Source organism: Arvicanthis niloticus, chromosome 5, assembly GCF_011762505.2.
Source record: "Arvicanthis niloticus isolate mArvNil1 chromosome 5, mArvNil1.pat.X, whole genome shotgun sequence".
NCBI classification, from domain to species: domain Eukaryota; kingdom Metazoa; phylum Chordata; class Mammalia; order Rodentia; family Muridae; genus Arvicanthis; species Arvicanthis niloticus.
In genome coordinates, this window is record NC_047662.1 from 76144806 (window position 1) to 76165232 (window position 20427).

General features: G+C 42.3%; 1 protein-coding gene across 17 annotated transcripts in view; it reads left to right on the top strand.

The window, feature by feature from the left end:
* The first annotated feature begins 487 nt into the window (after positions 1-487).
* Positions 488-20427, top strand: part of LOC117708611 (transducin-like enhancer protein 1) — an 89408-nt gene continuing 69468 nt past the window's right edge. For 11 of the 17 annotated variants that reach the window (XM_076934771.1, XM_034502460.3, XM_076934777.1 and 8 more), the window contains exons 1-4: positions 488-731; positions 1341-1441; positions 2810-2873; positions 2973-3017. In XM_076934771.1, the coding sequence (XP_076790886.1) occupies positions 708-731; positions 1341-1441; positions 2810-2873; positions 2973-3017 (234 nt within the window). In that variant the 5' untranslated portion in view covers positions 488-707. Of the gene's footprint in view, positions 732-1316; positions 1442-2274; positions 2632-2809; positions 2874-2972; positions 3018-20427 lie in introns of those variants that run through there. The other 6 variants (XM_076934769.1, XM_076934770.1, XM_076934772.1 and 3 more) reach the window with 2 other exon arrangements.

The window sequence follows — 20427 nt, forward strand, 5'->3', positions numbered from 1 at the left end:
CCTCCGGGTCGTGAGAGAACTTTGCGGCGGCTGGAGCTGGTCAGCCCTCTGCTAAGAGCCGAGGAGTGGTAGGCAAGCGCAGGGAGCGCTGGAGCCGCGGAGAGCGCCCGGCGGCCTGATGCCCGGGGTAGAGGCGCGGCGGGCGGCCAAAGAGCTGCACCGGGAGCACTAGCCCCGGACTGGAGGGAGGGCGCATCCTGGCGTGACCCTGCCAGGACCCCGCTTCGGCTCCGCAGCTCCACGCCGCGCCGGAGACTCTGCAACGCCGGTGGACGAGCCGCCGGTGGGTGACCCGGAGCACACCGTCGTGGGAGCGGGTGACCTCCCGACCCGAGACTCGGCGCTCGCCGCTGGCTGTCTACGTGGTTTTTTAGCCAAGGCGCCACCTGCACGGCCGCCGACGCAGGGAGGAGACACACAGCCCTCCTGCATTTGTGAGCCGCCGAAGGGAGCGCGCCGGGGGGACCGGGTGGAGGGCCACCGTAGGTCCGGGCGCCCCCGCTGCTCAGACTCGCAAGCGCGGGGCCGAGCCGCCCGCAATGTGGCCCTGAGGGCGGGGGCCGCACCCGTCGCGCCCTGGCCTTGCATCCCGAGTGCCCCGTGCGCCGGCCTGCTACGTTGCTTCGTGTTCCTCGCCGCAATTCAAGTTGGACGTGGCGCGGAGGATAGAGCTATCCCGGAACAGAGCCGCGGCTGCCGCCAGAGCGATGTTCCCGCAGAGCCGGCACCCAGTGAGTCGCCGGCGCGGGTGGGACCTTGCCCCGCGCGGGAGCCCAAGCAGCCCCATTTCCCCTTGCCCGGTCCCCTCCTATTGGATGTCTAGACGGGCGGACGGGCGTCGCGCAGTCACGGCCCGCTTCTCCCGAGGCCAGAGTGATCCCTGCTTTGCCCTCATCTCGCCTGTTTACATATAGTCAGTGCGGCCCGGTCGCTCCGGGACTGGGGGCCGAGAGGGAGTTGGCATTTCATCTCCAGATCCCGGGTCTATCTCGCACCGGTTGGGGAGGGGTGGCCTGGACATCGGAGCTCTGATTTGGGCCTTCTCAGCCTCCTCCGTGCCGGGTGACCCCAGAGCACCGGGCAAACACTGTCCACACTGGAGGCAGACTTATTTCTGAGCCTCCAGAGAAATTAGGGCCCCAGGAAGATCCGCTTTCTCCCTCTCCAAAGTGAACCGAGGGCTCGAGTTTGGGCCTCTGTTTTTCACCACTTCTAACTTTATTTATTTATTCATTTATTTATTTTTGTTTATGTCCCATCCGCTTCTCCCTCTTACTTTTCTGCTTTATGCCCTCATTCTCATATCTCCTCCCTTGGTCCCTCTTGCTGGTCACCTGCAGACGCCGCACCAGGCTGCAGGCCAGCCCTTTAAGTTCACTATCCCGGAGTCTCTGGACCGGATTAAAGAGGAATTCCAGTTCCTGCAGGCGCAGTATCACAGGTGCGTGTCGACCTGCTCGGGGTGGTGGTCACCTGGGGGGTCCCTTCTCACACGGCCAGGCTGCTTGGACTGCTGTACTTAGGGCTTGTGTCCAGGCGGTGGCGTGTGGAGTCACAGTTAAGCCCTGTCATTCATGTTACCCCCATTTCGTCTCTCTTCCTGGGCCGTCCCTTCTGTTGTCTCCTCCTCCTCCCATTGTTTCCCCTTGGCGCATTTGTGGCTGTTCCAGGGAGTCCCTTTTCGTGTATTTTGGAGTTGCATGAGAACCGTCAATATTTGCGCTTCGTTTGTTTATTTTGCAACAGGCTGAACTGAAACATGGGTTCAATCAATGGCTCAGCCCTGGAGTGTGCGCTCAGGAAAGCAAAGCCATGTTGCAATCGCTGTTTGCCGTCCTAGAAAATTGGGTTGTCTGAGACAAAGTCCATTAGGGAAGGCTAGACGCATTTAGCTGTGCCCATCATGGGTGATTAGGTGGTTAGGTGTAGATAATGTGCGTGGCCCGCTCTGGGGTGTTTGGATAGACCAGGAGATTAGAGTCACATTCACCTCTGTCCTGGGGTCTTTATGTAATGATAGATAAACTTCTATAGATTGGTTAGTGGAAATTCTAGCTAAAGCCCCCATCTATAGTAAATATTCCAGAAAAGCTACTTATTTTTCTACTATGAGGTTTTGACTCATTGGAGCTAAGCAATAACTTCGAAGGAGATTTTTTTTTTTTTTTAACTTTTGTCATGCTTGAGAAAAAGGACCAAGGAAAAGCTTGGTGGCTTGGGTGTGAATTTTCTTAGGTTTGTGGGGGGTGCGGAGGGGGCTTTCTGATTTTTGACCTTTTATTTGCTTTTATATTGTATCTCCCAAACTTGAGACATACTTGCACACACTGTTTACTGAACAAGAACAGAAGAACTTCAACCCACTTCGTTGCTGTAGCTGCTTGTCATATCTTGGCAGGGATTCAAAAGGTTTTGAAAGGCACTAGTCACTATAAGGAGTGACTTTACCAGTGAAGTCTTCAAACCTGAAGGCTGCCTTGTGCTGGAAAGTGGGAGTTGTGAGAAGGACAGACTTTGGTGCCTTTAAGAGAAGAGAAGTGGAGGACAGCTGGGGAATCTGTTTTGATAGGTTTTTCCGTTCTTGGCCTCTCTACATGACATGTGCCCCTGGAACAAAAAGAACAGTAGTTGGTGGGTAGTCCCCATTGTTCACCTTCTTTTCCAGCCTTGAGTACAAAGACAGCTTTTAGGATGTTTTCCCAGCTTACAACTTTTCCAAATTGTTTTTGCTTGAAGTGCAAATATGTGAGGCAGATGTTAAAACAAGTGACATAATGTTTACCTTAAGCTGCCTGTTTTGTTTTCGTAGTCTTAAATTGGAGTGTGAGAAATTGGCCAGTGAAAAGACAGAAATGCAGAGGCACTACGTGATGGTAGGTATCAAAGCCAGGAGCACCTTTTCTCTTTATATGATAGTGTGTGTCCTTGCTACAAATGTGAGTTAACTGCATGCTTGGTTCTTCTCTTTACAGTATTATGAAATGTCATATGGATTAAACATTGAAATGCATAAACAGGTAAGCTTTAGCTAAATCTTAAGCTGCGAAATCAGTTTACAGGATTTTACCATACTAGCTTTGTCCTCGGTCACTTTATGTTAAGGGTTGGGTGTTTGCGAGCTATTTTTCTGCCCCACTTTGAGTTGGTATTAGCACTCTGCAGAAAGGATTGTTTCTTCACGGTTACAAGACTAGGGAGGTGAGATGCTTTGGAAATGCTTACGGGGAGACAGGAACTGAGCTCAGTTTACTTTTCCACATGGACGGATTCCTCCTCTAAAGGTCTCAGATATCTTATGGTTACTCGAGTTTAGAACAGTTAATGTTTTCGTATGTTTGCGTAAAAATTGTGGAAAGTGAGGGGTACTTGGGAGTTTCTTTAATTGGATTTAATAAAGCGTATGACTTTAGAGTGCTCTTAGCTTTGGGGTTCCATAACGTGACACTCAGAATTAGTAGCTTATTAGCAAACATGTTTTTGAAAATTTTCTCAGTTGATGCAGATTTGGAGGTGAAAAAAAAATGTCCTTTTATGGCCAATGAACGTGTTGGAAGGTGCTTCAGCCTTAGTGGTTTTAAAAGCATGAAAAGATTAGTGACTGGAAAGCTTTAGCAATGACTTGCGTTTGCAAGTTCCCATAAAATTCACACTTATGGCTACTATAATGGTGTATAAAAAGAGTATTGAGCTGGAACAAGACACTAAGGACCTCATAAGAGAAGAGAAGCTAAATGATTGCTCAGCCCAGAGGACCCTCAATTGAGTAGTCATTGTCTGCCAAAGAAAGCATTAATGGCACGGTGCAAGTGTTCTGGAGATATGCTGACATTCACTTTATCAAAATGCCAGTACAATAAGTCTTTTAGAAATCGATTGACTCTTAAAAAATTATCATCAGATGAAGTTGCACAGTTGGACACGTTTCAAAGTGCAACAATACATTTCTTACTTGATGTATATATGCTATTTCATCTCAGACCCTTGTTTTATTAAATTAAAGGGCATGGCTGACCGGCCGGGGCATGGTGGAGAAATTGATTAGTTCAGCCTTCAGATCTTCCTTATATTCAAAGATTTTCATTAAGCAAGTTTATTTCAGAGTTGAATTCTGATTTTGTAACTCTGTACTCTTTGATTTTTAATTCATCGTAGATTTCATTATCTTGTACATTAGATCTGTTCTCAGATACATGTTTTCAGAGCACAAAGTTCAGAGCCTTTCCTTAGTAATGTAATGATCCTTTTGCAAAATGTTTGTTTTACTGATGTGCAAATTCTCTATGTGGGGTTGGGCTGTTTTTCTGTGTTTCTATGGCTAGTGCTGTGCTGAAGTTTGAAGTCAATGAGAGTGAACTAGAATAGGGTTTATAGGCATTTAAATTAAGTATGTAAATAAACATGGTGTAAGTGTTGGAATTTGCATCTTTTTTAAGTTACTCTGTAGGGCTCTTTCTCTTTTCTGGTAAGTATTCTGGGCACTTAACTTTTTCTTAAGCACATAAACTGGAAGGATTTAATGACCCACATACTCCTGTACAAGGGAACAGCAAGCACCTTTTGGTTCTGGGATATAATGGTATTGGACTTACTGGGGAAACAGAAAGGTGTGTGTAGTTCTGGGTTCTGGTGGCTTTTTGTTTACTAGGTAGAGAAAAAGAGTAAGGAGCCAGGAGGATGGATTGAACCCTGGGGTGAACAAAGTTTTCTCATGGATTCTGGACTGTTCTGTGTTGGGCATATGTGGGTATATACTGTCTCTTTGTTTGGCAATATGCATTAATAATACACTGTGTGTGATTTGGCCAGTAATTTGAAACAAGTGGGAAGCTAAGAGAGACACCATATTCTTCATAGTAAGACTAATAAGCCCCCTGAAATTTAGTTTTTATTGTAAATGCTGAAAGACCCTTCATAAGAATGGTGTGCAAAGTCATGCTGTAATTTAGTTTAAAGTGATCTTACATTTGAAAAACATCCTTCTGAATGTCACATGTTAATGGTAAGTTTTGAGGAGGCATTTGGTGCTGTTGGTGATCATAATTCTTATTAAAACTAGTGACGCCTGGCCCCCAGGGTGTAGCCAGGCTCAAATTGATGCTTTTTGCCGCCTGATCACCAGCATGGTCTAAGTGCTCATTATATTGTAGAGAAGGCCTTTGGAGCTCTCATTAGATTTGACAGGAATTCTCTCTAGGGGGAAACTGGGCATTAGCAAGACTCCTGACAGGCTGAAATTATTCCTGCTTTATGGCTTATAACCAAATGCTAGCAAGGCATCATCAGGGGACACAAAAAATTGTCATTTCTGACAACATCTTTGTTACTGAAGAAAGGGTAGCACTGAAAAAAGGGTAGCAATGGGGAACTTTTGCAAGGCGAGCACTTGAATGCTGTTAAGATTTGTCTCTAGTACAGCTCCTGCTTTCCCTTCCTAGCTTTCAACAGCTTCGTCAAAATCTCACCACTGACTTTTCTGTCTGGGAGTCTTAAAGTGGAAGTACATCCAAATCAAGAGTGGGATAATTGTGGTTTCCTTACTTGGTGTGGTGCCCACAGTCCATGTTTATGTTGTGTCAACACTTCCTGATATAATCTTCCCATGACTATTTCTCCTCCTTTCTGTGGCTGGTTACAAAAAAAGGCAGCTTATTGAGGCATTTTCTTTTCCTTAGTGATTTTAATAGAGAGCTGATGTCTTTCTCTTTCCCGTGTGGGTGGTAAATTTTATTTCTGATCAGCAGAGAGGTGGGACCTGTTTGTGAGAAAGCAATGCAATTCTGAGAACACCGAAGTGTTGAAAATTACATTGAAAATAACAAGCTGGTGTGAGTCTGGGTTCAAGAGCTGATCCCCAGTGTATGAACTATAATTTTTTTGTTGTGTCCTGTGTCCCTTAATAGTTTGGGAAACAAGAGGTATTGTATCACCTCTGTGTCTTTTCTGCATGATGATAGAGCCAAGGATGTAAGCCTAGTATGGTGGCAGATACCTCTACCAGCTTGGCAATCAAAAAGGGGGATTTTGAATTTGAGATCAGCAAGGGTTGAGACCACCTCTCAAAGAAAAGATGGTTGTGGCTGTAAGTGGTGTTCCTCATTTTTGACTGTATCATTTTCAGTGGTGGTCTGTCTCCTATCTGATAGTGAGAAGTAGCTGGGTGGTAGGTAGTTTGTTCTACCTTGACAGTCACCTGGAGATCAGTGCTCAGCATCATGGAGACTTTAGCTGGGATTGCTCTGATTCAAGAGTTACCAGAGCTGCTTCCTGTCTCCTTCAGGCTGCCTTGGGAATATGAAGCCAGTTGCAGAATCACTTTTGGACCTGTGTCCTGACCTATATCTCCTGCTGTGTGTCTTTCCAGGTCACTAGCTCTGTGTTGGTCAACGTTAGTCAACGTTAAAATTTATAATTAAAAGCAGGTGGCTAGATGAATGTTCTTTAAGAACTTCACCAGTGGTGGTTTTCAGTTGTTTGCTGTTTGTGGGGATCTAGCCACTGGAAGGTAGAAAGCTGTATCCCACTGAGCAGTACTGTTGTCATCCTAAATTGTATTCAAGAGCAAAATAAACTTGGCAGGAATCTTGTTGGAGACTGGCAGCCAAGCAGTCATGGTCTATAACTGCTTTCTGTTAGAGTGGGCAGGATGAGCTCTGGGACGAAAGCCTGACACTGGAAGGAAAAATGATCATTTTTTCAGGTCTGACTTTGGGTGACATCACATCGTGTTTCAGTACAAACACAGTATCTTAACATTGAAGGAATTTTGGAGTGAAGGTACCATTTGCAATTTAGATGTGTGCTTCTAACTTTTCCTAGAAAACAGATTGTTCTTTTGTGTGTGTATGCTTGTGAATTATGTTGGTGGAACTTGGTAGGGATTCATTCCTTAGGTGAGGCATTTCCTGCTTTCCTTGTAAAATTTACCCCTGTTCTTCCCTTCTGTTGCTGAGGAATGGCTTTGATTCCTCCTGATCCTCCGCTTCTCCATGCCCCCAGGTTCTTCTTTTTTAAGCTGTATGTGTTGGTTGTTTTCAGTTTCTTGTTTTGAGAATTGTAGGATATCACATTTTACTTATGTTGCCTGTATGTATATGTGTATGTTGCATATGCCTACATGCCTGTGCTCGCCATGTGCATTTGCATCTTAATTGGCTCCAAGTTTTTTTTAATGATGGAATCCAAGACCACCACACATGTCAGATATATGGTCTACTATTGAGCTGCTAAACCCCTACAACCCTGAGAGACCACCCTCCCCCCAGTAACAGGCCCAGGAATGACTAGCCAGAGGGCAGCACTCAGATTTAAGCTCTACCAGGTTTTAATCACCTTGCAGTACAAAGAGGGTAGCTGTCATCAAGATTGGAGTGTCTCTTAACTTGGTTTTCATGAGCCAGGCTTGTTCTTTACAAGCATAAGTTCAATGAGATAAAGCTGGTGTATTTAAAGCCTGGAGTTGGAGTGCAAGATTAGCTTGCAGGAATTTTTTTTTTTTTTTTTTTTAAAGCAAACAGTCTTGATTTCTTACTACCTAACAGCCAGTCTTTGTCTAGTTTCTGTCCATGGCCTGTACTCAGGCAAGAGATGTTCAGAATCTGGCTAGAAAATTAATGAAGAAACAGCAAACAAGTTATCTAATTGCTAGCTTAAAAAAAAATTTATATTCAGTTATGTGTATGTTGGGGGTTTTTACAGTACAGCAGGTATGTATATAGTATTGCAGGTTCACGAGGCGGTCAGAAAAAGGAGTTGGATCCCCTTGAGCTGGAATTGCAGGTGATTGTGATCCATCTTTGTGTGGGTGCTGGGAACTAGGATTGATCTTCTGCAAGAGCAGTGCATGCTGCTGCTATGTTTTTTAGACAGGATCTCTGTGTATCTGAGCTGGCCTCAGGCAAAGAATCGGACCTGGGAAATTGTCTGTGCCATAGTCACCTCTCCCACCTGACTATACTCCCTGGGACAGTCCCTGAGATCTATTTGTTTGCTTTGGAACTTAAAGGTTACATAATTAGGGACTGGGCATCTCATGAACAAGTTTCCAGGCCCTTAGCTTATGTCTTTATGAATTGAAAGCGAGAATGAATTTAAGTCTGTTGCCCAGTACATGAGCCACACCAGCACATGTTTACAGGTCCCGTACTCTGTGTACAGACTGAGGGGAGCTCTTTACCAGAGCACTTGAGATGTTCTACCAAATGGTGTTTATTAAGAACCACAAACAGAAAAACCTTTCCTCAGTAAATAAATCACCTCGAGTGGTATTAAAAGATAGATTTAGTTACTGGTATATGGACCATTTTACATTTCTGTACAGCTGAGCCTTTGTTTTTTTCCTACTGTGGTTTCTGGAAGTGGATTAAATGAGAAGAAACAGAGGAAACAGTCCAGGAGACTTTGACTCAGTCAACCCGGTCCATCTTCATTGTTTACTGATAGTGTTTGAGAGGGTACTCCAGCTATAGCCCAGCTGGCCTTGAACTGTGACAAAATTGAATGTTTATACCTTCAGACTAGCCCTTATAATAGTGTTAAAGAATTCTCTACTAGTGTATAGTGCAGTACTTAATGTGGAAAACAACAATGCCCCTCCACCTCACACCCATGGTACACACCATAGTACTTGGGGTGGAACCCAAGGCCTCACACATCCATAGCCAAGTACTTTACATACCCAGCCCAACTTGGTATTTTAAAGAGTGCTAGGGTATGTGTTGAGAGGCAAAGGGTAGGTGGGTGCATAAGGAGGAGAAAGACTTTATTTTTTTCTGGGCCATGGTTTGATAGTATATTTACATATTGTTTACAAAACTTTTCATTGTGCTTTGTATGTAGTACCATACAAAATTATAAAGAGTTATAGTATCATAATATCTCAGCTTATTACTAATTTACGATGTTGTTTTAAAATGTTACTACAGTTTATCTAGAAATGTGTGATTTAGCATGATTATTTAGTTTTTAACATTTAAAATATGAATTGTTGTTTTATTCTCTTGACCTACTTTGAAGTAACCACGGAATCATTATGAGAACATAACATTGGCTTCCTTCCCATTCAAACATTCATAATGGTTTTCTAAGTTTAGGGTCAGTGGTACTTTGCCATTTTTGACAAAGATGGGATACTGATCATTTTTGATAGAGGAAAATAATAAAGAAAGAGAAAAAATTCTGCATTTTTTTTTTTTTATCAATGAAATGTGCTTAAAAACTGTGGAAACAGCTCCAACAAGGAGCAGTATAACTCTTAACAGACGCTGCTATGTTTTGATCATCCTTTAGAGGAGGTAAGCTCAGCTCAGGCTAATGTGGGACACAGTCATGCTATTTGGTTAACCCGCTGGAGTGCATGCAATGTGTGGCTGGATTTGCTTTAGCAGCACACTGATCCAACCAGGGTATGTACATTGTGATTCCTTGTGCATCCAGCACACTAGGAAGTTTGAGTACAAATCACTGGAGTCATTTTCTATCTACTTGTAATCTATATATTGTATATATTTTGAGTGAATTGGACATTTTACATGTAGGGATGAAACTATACTGCTAATAATGTATCAGTATATCTTGTTGGTTTTCCCAGTGTATCGCTGGTTAAACACCCCCTAGCTCTGTCAGAGGACTGCTTTTCAGGCCTGTTAGTACACTTGGGAATGTAGGACCTTTCACAGAGTGAATGCTTCAGGAGCTTGGGGCTTAGGGAGGGTGATCTCCTTTAAGTTTTAATTACCATTCTGCCTGTCAGTCATTTTCTTCTATGTCTGCCTCTGAGTATTTTCCCCATTAGTGTTCTTTCTGTACTGCCTTTATTTTCTGTCCTGCAGCTCTCTGAATCCAGACAAATGGGTCTCTTTATGCTAATAGTTTTGGGCTTTTCCTCAAACTTCACATGGCTCCCTCAGCTTCCTTCAAGTTCTTTCTACCTCAGGGCTTTCTGAGAGTTAGCCCACAGTAGGTTGTCACACCACACATTTCAAATCTGAATTGTGTCTTAATGCCTTGTTTATTATTCCGGCTGTCTACAGTCTGCCAGTAGGTAGCTCATTTATCTACATTCTTAGGAGTTGAGTTATGCATCGCAAACTTGATGTGGTTAGTATATTCCCATGTTTCCTGGTGGTTGCAACCATTTTGCATTCCCATTCTCTGAGATTTGGTGAGAAGTCTTTTGCCAGAAACAACAAAAGAAAGCCAACCAGTTGTGCCCATTTTAATGTACAGGTATAAGAAGTAGCCCTACCCAACAATTCAGATCCATCAGTAAGTCTATGGAACCCAGGTTAAAATCCTGAATCAAGAGTAGCAACAACGGTCCTCATGCTAAAATTTAAAATGAAATCTGTTCAGTTTAGCACTTATAATGTTTATTTATTTTTTTTTTAAACTTGTTTGAGACAAGGTCTTATTATGTAGCTCAGTTTGGTTTAGAACTTGCTATGCAGACCAGGCTGGCTTCAAATATAGATCCTCCTGCCTCTGCCTCTTGAGTAAAGACATGTTATGCCTGGCTCCATTTCTTCTCAAAAGTAATTTATAGTTCAAAAATCCCTAAGGCTTCCAGTCTTCAGGAACACTGAACTAGTACATGGAGCCGTTTTTAAAAATTTTGTTTTATTTTTATTCATATTTATGTGTGTATTGTTGATGAACTCAGGTCCTTTGGAGAACTTTTAGCTGCTGAGTATCTCTCCATATCACCCTCTACCCTGTGTTCTTTAGACAGTGTCTCATGTAGCCTAGGCTGAAGGCAAACTCACTATGTACTTGCCCCCACCTTGACTGCTGGAAATATTTAGAGGTATATGCTATCACTCCTGGTTTTCCACTGGGGTTTCTTAATGAGGAGGTTCATCACGATTACATATTTAGATTTGGACTTTAAAAAGTACGAGTTGTTGAAGCCTGGAATTCAGAGTAAACTGAGTGAACCGTTGCTTGTCACTTACGGACAGGCAAGCTGCTAGTAGAATTGGTGATTAAGGTCAGTCACAATCTTTATGATTATAGCCACTGTTTTACATTTCTTAACTTCCAAGTTTTTACATTCTTACACATTTTATTATGTAAAACTAAATATTCAGAAAGGGAAAGAGGGCTGGAGAGATGGCTTAGCAGTTAAAGGACAAGTTCACAACCATGTAGAGAAAAGGAGAGAGAGACACATAGTGAAAACTCATCAACACTCACTCACCTGTATGGTGTCTGAAGTTGGTAAATGGGAACATTTTATGCTACTTGCCTGTTGTTGGTTTTGGTGTGCATAAGGGGCTTGGAGTGTGGGGGGTGGGATGGTCTTACCTAGCCAAGGCTGGCCATAAAGCTAACTATTTTGCGAAGGATGTCTTTGAACTCCTGACCCACTTGCTTCATCTCCTAAGAGCTTGGATTACCTGTTTGAAAAAAAGAGTGGATCTGGAGAGTAGGTATGGGCTTGGTAGATGTCAGGGTCTTTCTGTTTCAGCCAGTGTTAGATTTGATGTGAGGAGGGAGGTGTCTTCATGTGTATATTAGGAGTTCTATCTTAATGGATTCTTCCTTTTTTTCTACTAAACTTATCCTTGTGGTTCAGCATGTTCAATTTACTGACTTATATAGTGTTAAGGCACTTTTCTTCAACACTTCCCCAAGTATAGATTGGTACTTAGAGAGGCTCATTTGTGAAGATGGCCCAGTGAAGTACTTGCTGTGTAAGCATGAGAAACCTGACTTTGGCTCTCCAGCAGTGACTACTGTTCTGTGCTGTGCCTCTGTAGCCTTAACGTGTGTGTGTGTGTGGGGGGGGGGGGGGGACTCGGGGGAGCAAGTTGGAAGCTATTAGTAGGGTGTGGGATGGAGAGCCCCGGGAGTGAGCCTTTTTACTTTAGCCCAATAAGTGAGTTCTAGGTTCATGCAAGACTTTATCTAAAAAAAATAGGATGAAGAACGGCTGATGAAAACACCAATATCAACCTAGTCCTTGCATTCCACATGCACACGATCACCTTCTTCACCCCCCACCTCCAGGCTCCTACACAAAGGAAATGCCAGACTGTGCCACACCAGGCCTCCAGCCACCTTGCTTTTGGCCCCTAAATGAATCTTTAAGGAACCTTGGAGATCTGTGTACAGCGTTTGCTAGGGAGACATTGTTTTATTATTAATAGTCAGTGATAGTATGTTCTGTCATACTTTTGCAAAATGAAGCTAATTTTGAAATTTGTATCTATGTGGAAAGTGCCCTGGTTAGGGATTTTAGTTCTAGAGCATGAAAGGAGTTTGAAGTGCTAAGGAACAGAACTTATCTGAGACTCCCTGTTTGGGGAGCACAGTGGTCTCCCTGAGGCTAGGTTTCGAGACAGCAGGATGGCTCTTCAAGAACCAAGCTTTTGTTTATACCCAGCACCCTCTTATGCTTTGAGCAAATAGTGAGTCAGAGCACTTAGAAGTGTGGTGTCCAGTGGCGTATTGACATGCTCAGATACCGAAGAAACTGTATCAGGGAGGTAAACCATTGGGATTTTTCAGTAAATATATTACAGCACCCAAGTGACTTGCCGATACTGCTTGTTTAGCAGTTTGCGAGGGCAATGGCAGTATGGATTTTTGAATTAGAAGGGAGGGCTGTTCTTTCTCTGTGCAGGAACATCTCTGTGATGTCTGGGGAGGAAATTGATTTGGGGAACAAAATGCAGCTGCCTTTATGCCATTTGTCTATAAACTCATAAGTGAAAATACGAAGGTTGCTTTAGGGGTTAGGAAAGGCATCTTAATACTGATAGACATCTTAGTCCACAATGGAAAGGGATGGAGGAAAGACATCCTGTCCACATGCAGCTACTGTTAAGGTGCTTGCTTGTTCCACTTGGGTTTATTTTTTTTCTTTTTTTTTTTTTTTTTTTTTTTTTTTTTTTTTTTTTTGTGGTTGTCACTCTTGTTTGTTTGGTACATGAAGCCCCAATATACTATCTACGAAGGCTGGAGTTGAACTCCTGATTCCCCCTATTTCTACCTTACAAGGATTGGGATAATAGGCATGTGGCATCATTCGCAACTTTTTTCCCCCTCTTTTTCTTTCTTTTTAATGATTTTTCTGAGACAAGCTGTACCATTGTAGCTGAGCTAACCTTGGATTTGAGATCTGTTTTGTCCTCCCAAGGCATAGTTTATTGGAGTAAGCCACTGGGCCCAGTTCAGATAGTTGTTGTCCTTAATATTTTGGTTACCAAAGGTTCTTGTTTCATTACTGTGGAGTAGGCTTTATTGGCATTAGGGTAGCTCTTTCGTCCTTTAGCCACGGAGCTTCTTGGGAATTACTCTGTAAGAACTTCCTATCAGTTTCCTCTTCTTTGTGGGTAGATATAAATTGTATCACTTTCAGTGATACATTCAATAAGTAAGAACACAGACAAGTAAAATTGGTGGTGACCAAAGCAGCTCCCCACAGGTAGTTATTTGCATGAGGAAGGGTGTTAGAGCTGTTATCAAATCTGTTAGCAGTCCTTATAAACTCCATTCACGTTCTTGGCCTTGCACATCTTGCTCCATTTATATTTACATCTTGTTGTTGTTTTCCAGTCCAGGTGTTCTTTTCTCTCTGTCTGAATTCACTTCATTTTTCTCATTGTAATTATAAAGTCTTTATTTTATCGATTTCCTCTTTAGATCATAGATCTTTGTCTTTAGGATCAAAAGGAGAATTTGAAAGCCAAAATACAGCCCTTGTTGGCTGCCTTCATTCTTTAAGAAATTAAAATCATTAAAATGACAAACATGGTTCATCCAGCAGTGTGGCTCTTAAGTATTTAATATATCTACTGGGGTGGGGTGGGGGGGGAGGTGGCTTAGGTTTTTGTCTTGTTTTGCTTTCCATTTATGAAGATGGATGAACAGTAAATAAGACAGCTCATTTTTCTAGAAGTGAGATTCAACAGGATAAGTGGTAGAAGAGGTATGTAAGTGTTTTAGATTCTTTTCTTTTTAATGTAAAAACTAACTCTGAAGTTGAAAAAAAATTGTCCTCCTGAAGATAAAGAGATTTGTTTGCATAATTACTAGATTAAGTTTTTGGTTAGAGAAAGTTTCAAGCCTTAAAATGGGGATGTGTATGTATGTATGTGTCCATGTGTGTTTGTGTAAGGGGTACTGCCTGCATGTGGTTTTGTTTGTGATATAGAATTTGTAAGGTGCTGTGTAGAGTACTTGTATAATTACTTTTCTGTATCTATCACTGGTCTTGAGATGTTGGTTGACTTGATACAGTTGCTTAAATGTTAATATTGGGAGAAGCAAAAACAAGAACAGCAAAACCCCGAGGGCAGAGAAAAGTGTTACCTTTGAGAGCGCTGGCAGATATTTATTGACTTTATTTTGAGATGGGATCTTGCTCTGTTGTTAATTGACCAGATTAGTTATGGATTCTCAAGGTCCACGAGCCTCCTGCCTCAGTTTACCAAGTAGCTGGAACTACAGACAGGGGCCACTGCTTCTGTCTGACATGCTGAAAGGTGAGGCTTTTAGGATTCAGGAGAAAGTTCTTAATGCTTGTGATAAGTACTTAGGATGAAGAAGGGCATAGCACAGTCAGCCTGTTCTCAGAGGCTGAAAAGTAAGTAGCCCAGCTGTCTGTATAGGAAGCAGTGGTTGTTGACAGCTGCTTTGACTGCCAGTTGGCTGGGGTTTCAGAACCTTCCCATTTGTAAACAGGCTTACTGTCTTATGTTTTGGGACCATGAACTTCCTTGGAGCCAGTGTCTACACAACTGTAGACTGGAATTGGCCCACTGGAGTTTATCCACTGTCCATACTTTCTGGCTGACCAGAATCGTACTGCTAAGTTCCAGAAAGGAACTGCTGACTTTTGACCCTAGTCAGAAACCTGTTTCTTATTGACAAGACAACCTTGAGTGTTAGGGAACTATTGAAGTAAATGAAGGATATTGCTTTCTCTAAGGACACTAGAGTTTTCCTGCTGGTTGTTATATTTGTATTTATTTCTATTTCTTGACTGATTTACAAAGAACTTGACTCAGTTCCCTTAAAAACCCTGAGTTCACTGGCAGTATTTTTACTTTTAGCAATTGTTTTGGCCATATGTAGCACAGGCTCAATATGTAAAAAGTGATTTAAAATAAGTTTTTCTTATCAGCTTCTGGGATTACTCTTGTCAGTTTTCTTCACTGCTGAGATTGACACTGCTCATTGGTTTTTTATGGAATGAGTGTCATTGTTGCTTCTCAGACTCAGGAAGAGTCAGTAAAGAGCTTTTTGAGTAGACTTTGCATTGTGAGAGTATTAGTATTGACACTGTTTATAATCTGGAGTACAGTTGGAAGACCAGATTCTGCCGTACGTCCCCTACTAGTTAATATGGCTGCACAGGGGAGATGGATGTGGCTCCTTTTCCAAGTCTATTACTCAGGAGGACTGTAAATTTGATTGGCTGTTACAATTCTAGCAGAATCATTCGATTTGAGAGCAATAGAAAGATAAGATATCCAATTACTCAAATGATTTGCAGGGTTAGCCAACGTTGTCATGGAGACATGAGTTGGAACAAATTAAATTTTAAGCAATAAAATAATCTTAAAGCCCGTCTGGGAACAAGAAAATTTGGCAGTAGCACTTACCTGAATTGAATCTTAGCTTGACACGATGTTGTTTGACATTGATATACTGTGGGGGCCTAAACTTATATATGATACATTATCTTTAAAAAATAGCCAGCTAAACTAGTGAAGGAGAATATTGATATAAAATCAAGGGGCATGAACATTTATTCTGTGGCTTAAAGGATAATTGGCCTTAGGTTCCTAAGATGTTTTACATTTAAGGATTTAAATGCCTTAAAAATGAAATGGCTTTAATTGGACATTTTAAGAAAAGACTGATTTAACAGCCACGTGAGTTTTCAGGGCTGCTCTGCTCCTGTGTGTTTGCAAATGCAGTAGAAATCTTGTGGTTGCCTCTCAGTAGGGTGGGGGTGTGAGCATGCATGTATCTGTATGAGCAATTGAGATTTTGGCATATACTACACAGAAGGTCCATGTTTGTATTTGCTAAGTTTTCTCCTTTGTGGTATCACTTGCAGACCGGAGAACTGTTTCAAACTTCAGCTGGTGACTTAAAACCCGAGTTTGCACTGGCCAGAGGTCTAGAAGTTATTCCCCTTATTTCTACATTGTTTAACTGGTTCCTGGCTTGTGCCCTGGATTTGAAACCAGCCCAATGCCCAGAAGCACGGTGGCGGGCAGGCCTTTTACCCACATGCCTGTTAGGTAGATGGAGATGAAAACTGGTCTGAGGTTGAGCCATTTGCCACATTCTCACAGCCTTCGATTTTCCTCTCATCCTAACCACAGATCATCTCAAATGATTCAGTAATGACCAAAGTGCAATATTGACCTTTATTCCCTGGTGGATTACTGTGTTTCACAGTCCAAATGACAGGAAGTCTATTCAGTTCTGCAGAGTGAGTACAGCGTTATTGAGTCAGCCTAGCCCTGTGGGAACCACACAAGTGCAGACCAGTGTAACAGAATACGTGGGTTAAATTTGGTTTCTGATGCTCTGGGAAATGAGAGCTGGCATGTTCTGGAAGCCACACGGTTAGTGAAAGAATATCTTGGATGTCTTCTAAAACAGCCACATGCATTGATTTGTCTGCTTTTAAAGTAACTTGTGACTTAGGTCTGGCCCCGATGTAAATTTCTCTCATTTCTGTCACCTGGGTTTCTGTCCATTTCTGCTGTACTTTTATGAACCCTAGGATGATAATATAAAATCATGTTTCTTAATTACAAATGGGCATGACTGTGCATTTAGGGACTCTGTATTTTCTTTGGCATAATTGTTCTTGTGTATATTTCGGTTAATCTGTGTAGCCAAATATCCCATCTCTTCTATGCAACATCCAATTTTTCTTCAGAACACAGGTGGGGTGTTGTTACCCTGGAGGACTGATAAATTTTTTTTTTAAGATTGGATTTCTCTATAGGATATCTTTCAGTGTTGTAACTCCCGCTCACATAAAGCAGTGATTTAATTTGTAGTTAAAGTATCATTATTGATTGCCTGCCTCAAGAAAAGTTATATCAATATGTAGTAGGTGTATATATACAAGTCATTGTACAGACTGTCTTCTAAATGGTCAAGCTTTTCTAGAAGTTATGCTTTGAACATTTTTAGTGTTTAAAATTTAGTGTTCTAAAATGCTCTTGAGAATTTTCTCTTGTACAGTTATTGGTTCTAACTTGCAGTCCTTGTACTGGCTGAGTGTAGCTGGTACTAGTTCGTAGACTCTGGTACTATCATGGAAGTAACTCCCCTTCTCCCTCCCTACAATTCTCTCTTTTGGGTACTCTGGAGGTTGCCTGTTTTCTGATGTTGATTGAAAAGAGATTTAATAATGCCTACCTGGGAAACCAGGACCACTGACTTCCTTCCTGAGGGACTATTCTTATCTTATAGCTCAGCCTGGGGGGAAATGGAAAGATAGCTCAGGGGCTGGGTTTTTTCAACTAACATTAAATAACACATACATGCCACATGCACAGCCACTCTGCTAGGCCATGGCTGTCCTTGGTCTGGGTCTTGTATTGTAGTAGGAGTAGCAGCTTTTCCTGAGAGGCCTCTTGGGAAGAGCAACTGCCACCATGTGTACAGGTAATTTAGCTATATATAGCTTGTTTACCAAGTTAGGAAACTGCTGACCCACAGTTGCATCCACCATCCAAGATTTCAGTGCTTTAAGGGAGCACATGGGCAAAACTGTTTTTCCGTTGATGGCCAAGATGTGAACCACAGGGGTAATGAGCTTTTGCTATGTCAATGACAGTACAAAACAGAGGCCACAGCTGTCTGCAGGTCAGTACCAGCCAAATATGAGGGACTTGGGTCTCAGGAATAACTGTAGTAAAGGGAATGTTGTTTGTATCATTGCAGTGTACCCCTCCTTGTGAAAGAGATACTTCTGCTTTTCAGCCAGTGTTTTGACTTGGTATTCCTGTGTGGAATCTCAGTTGGCTCACACAGGTCATGTTTTGGTTTTGCAGTTTTGATTCTAATCTTCTGGGGATGATGATGATGATGATGTCATCATCATTGGCTTTTTCTTTTGCTGATCTTGCTATAGGTATTTTGCGTTAAGGGCACCAGAAACTGTCTGTATTTCCATTCTGTAACAAGTCAATATGATTTCATGTGAACAGGCCCTTTGAGAACTCTGTAACAAGGGTTTCTGAATAATAGAAATGAGCCAGTTACAAGCCTAAACAGCTGTGATGCTTTTGTCAAAGATGTAGCTTTACCAAAGTGACAAATTAAAGCCCAAATGTTCTGCTTGGCAACAGTTGGGTCAAAACATTTAAATCATTAATTAGAAGGAACTGAACGGGGTGGGGTGCAACTTACACAAATACATCACAGGCTCAGACCTCATCTTAGAAAATGCAACTGAATTCTTTGGGGGGAAAATTAGGGCAGCCCTCAAGTGGAGCCTGACAAGCTTGTCATTTGCAAATAAATCAAAAGACCATCATTGCAGGAAGGCGACCCAGTGAATAGAGTTGCTTTGTCATTCTTTGATGAGCCCCACACTCAAGCCTGCTATTAAAAATGAATGCATTCAAGAGGCTCTGCATTAAGAACATAAACAATTAAGGGCACTTGAGCTGGTCTGCTGAGAGCTCCTGAAGAGAAGAGATGGCAGAGTTTTCTGCATTCTGCCTCCAGAGCCAGAGAATGGGAGCAATTAGTGTTGCTATCTCCACCCAGGCAGCCTTCAGTACTGTTTCCCCCCCCCCCCCTTCTCTGAACCCCTCCTTGTTTTCAGAGAGGCTGAGTATAAAGATGAGCAGTGAAAGAGATTGCTGAGCTCAGTTGGAAAGGCTCAGGTTTATCAAGTATAGAGGCTGCCAGGCCATAGGGAGAGGGAGTATAAATGTTATTACCTGCAGTAACTGTGGTGAGCTCTGCTTGGCTGTAGCACCTAAGCTTTCTGTCCTTTGGTGCTCTTGGTTTTGTTTCAGTTAAAAGGTTTAAGAAGGTACGTTTATATTGCGACGGGAGTTGGGGGCAGTATCTGAATAGTACCTGAGATTATACAAGAGACACATGTGATTCTGGGCCCTGGGTTTGTGTTCTTGTCTTGGTCTTGTTTCATGGAACTGTCAAGAAGGCTGCTCATGTGTTATAACAAGGCTTTGAAGAGAATTCTGAATGTGCTAGCTACCAGGTTTTTCTGACCTTAGGGTAGTTATTTTAACCTTTGAGTCCATTTCCGGGAAGAATTGGTTTGAAGCTTAGAGAGATGTCACAGGGCCAGGTTGGAGCTAAGGAGTTGGTTGGTGCTGTGTCACTGAGTGGTAGTTGATGGAGGTAGATCCCATAGTGACTCTGCATCACTTCAACTTTAGGAGCACCTAGGAACTGGGGCAAAGAATTGCAAGTTTCCAGGCCCAGATCTCTGGCAGAAGCCGTGCAGTTAGGGGAACTGCTCTGGAGATCCCACATGGCAGTGCTGTTGCCTAGGGGTGTAGTGTGTGCCAGGCCTGTAGTCCATTCCTGGAAGCAAGGCAATAACAGATTCAATTCTACATCGTTTTAATTTAGATTTTCCCAATATGTTAGTTATTTTATTGACATTAAGTGTATTTTAAGCAGAAGTCTACTTATTAGAATTTTGGATAACCTTACTGATTCCTACTAATACCAGGTTCTTACTAATACAGGTTCTGACTAATACTTGGTTCTAACTGGTTCTTGCTAATACCAGGGATTAAAATATGAAGCCACAGAGTGGAAAATACAAAGGCTATTTACTTTTTCCTGAAAAGGGGTCAAGACCACTGGGTAGATTTGCAGTGCAGTGTGCATAGCATCCTGGGGGCAGTGTGTGTGTGTGTGTGTGTGTGTGTGTGTGTGTGTGTGTGTGTGTGTATGTATGTATATATAACTTTAGATATGCATTTATGGATTGTGCTCTCCAAGTTGGGAAGAGTGACAGATATTAGTGTAATGTTCTTTGTGGTGAAGATACTGATTAAGGCTTTATAAGTTGTAGGAGTTCATAGTTGGAGTTGTTTATAAAATGTTTAAAAAAAGCAGCGAGAGTACAGTGACCATGACTTTACAGGTGACTGGACCTACTTCTTGTGATGGCTTGTTCTGATTGTATGTCTACCCAATTGCATTGCTTTCCAAATAAGACTTGAGTTTATTAGCTTTGGGTATAGAGCTTCTAATCTTCCTTCACTGTGTTAGTAAATCATTTTCTTAAAGTGTTGATATCTACATTTATAGTGCTTTGAGGATGGACAGAGAGGCAGGTATGTAAATATATCAGGGAGTGCTAACATAACTGCTCTCTGGGTTGTGGGGTTGATAGCATTTCCTTTTCTTAACAAATAACAAATTGAAATAATCAATTAGGAGCAATGTTCAGAAAGA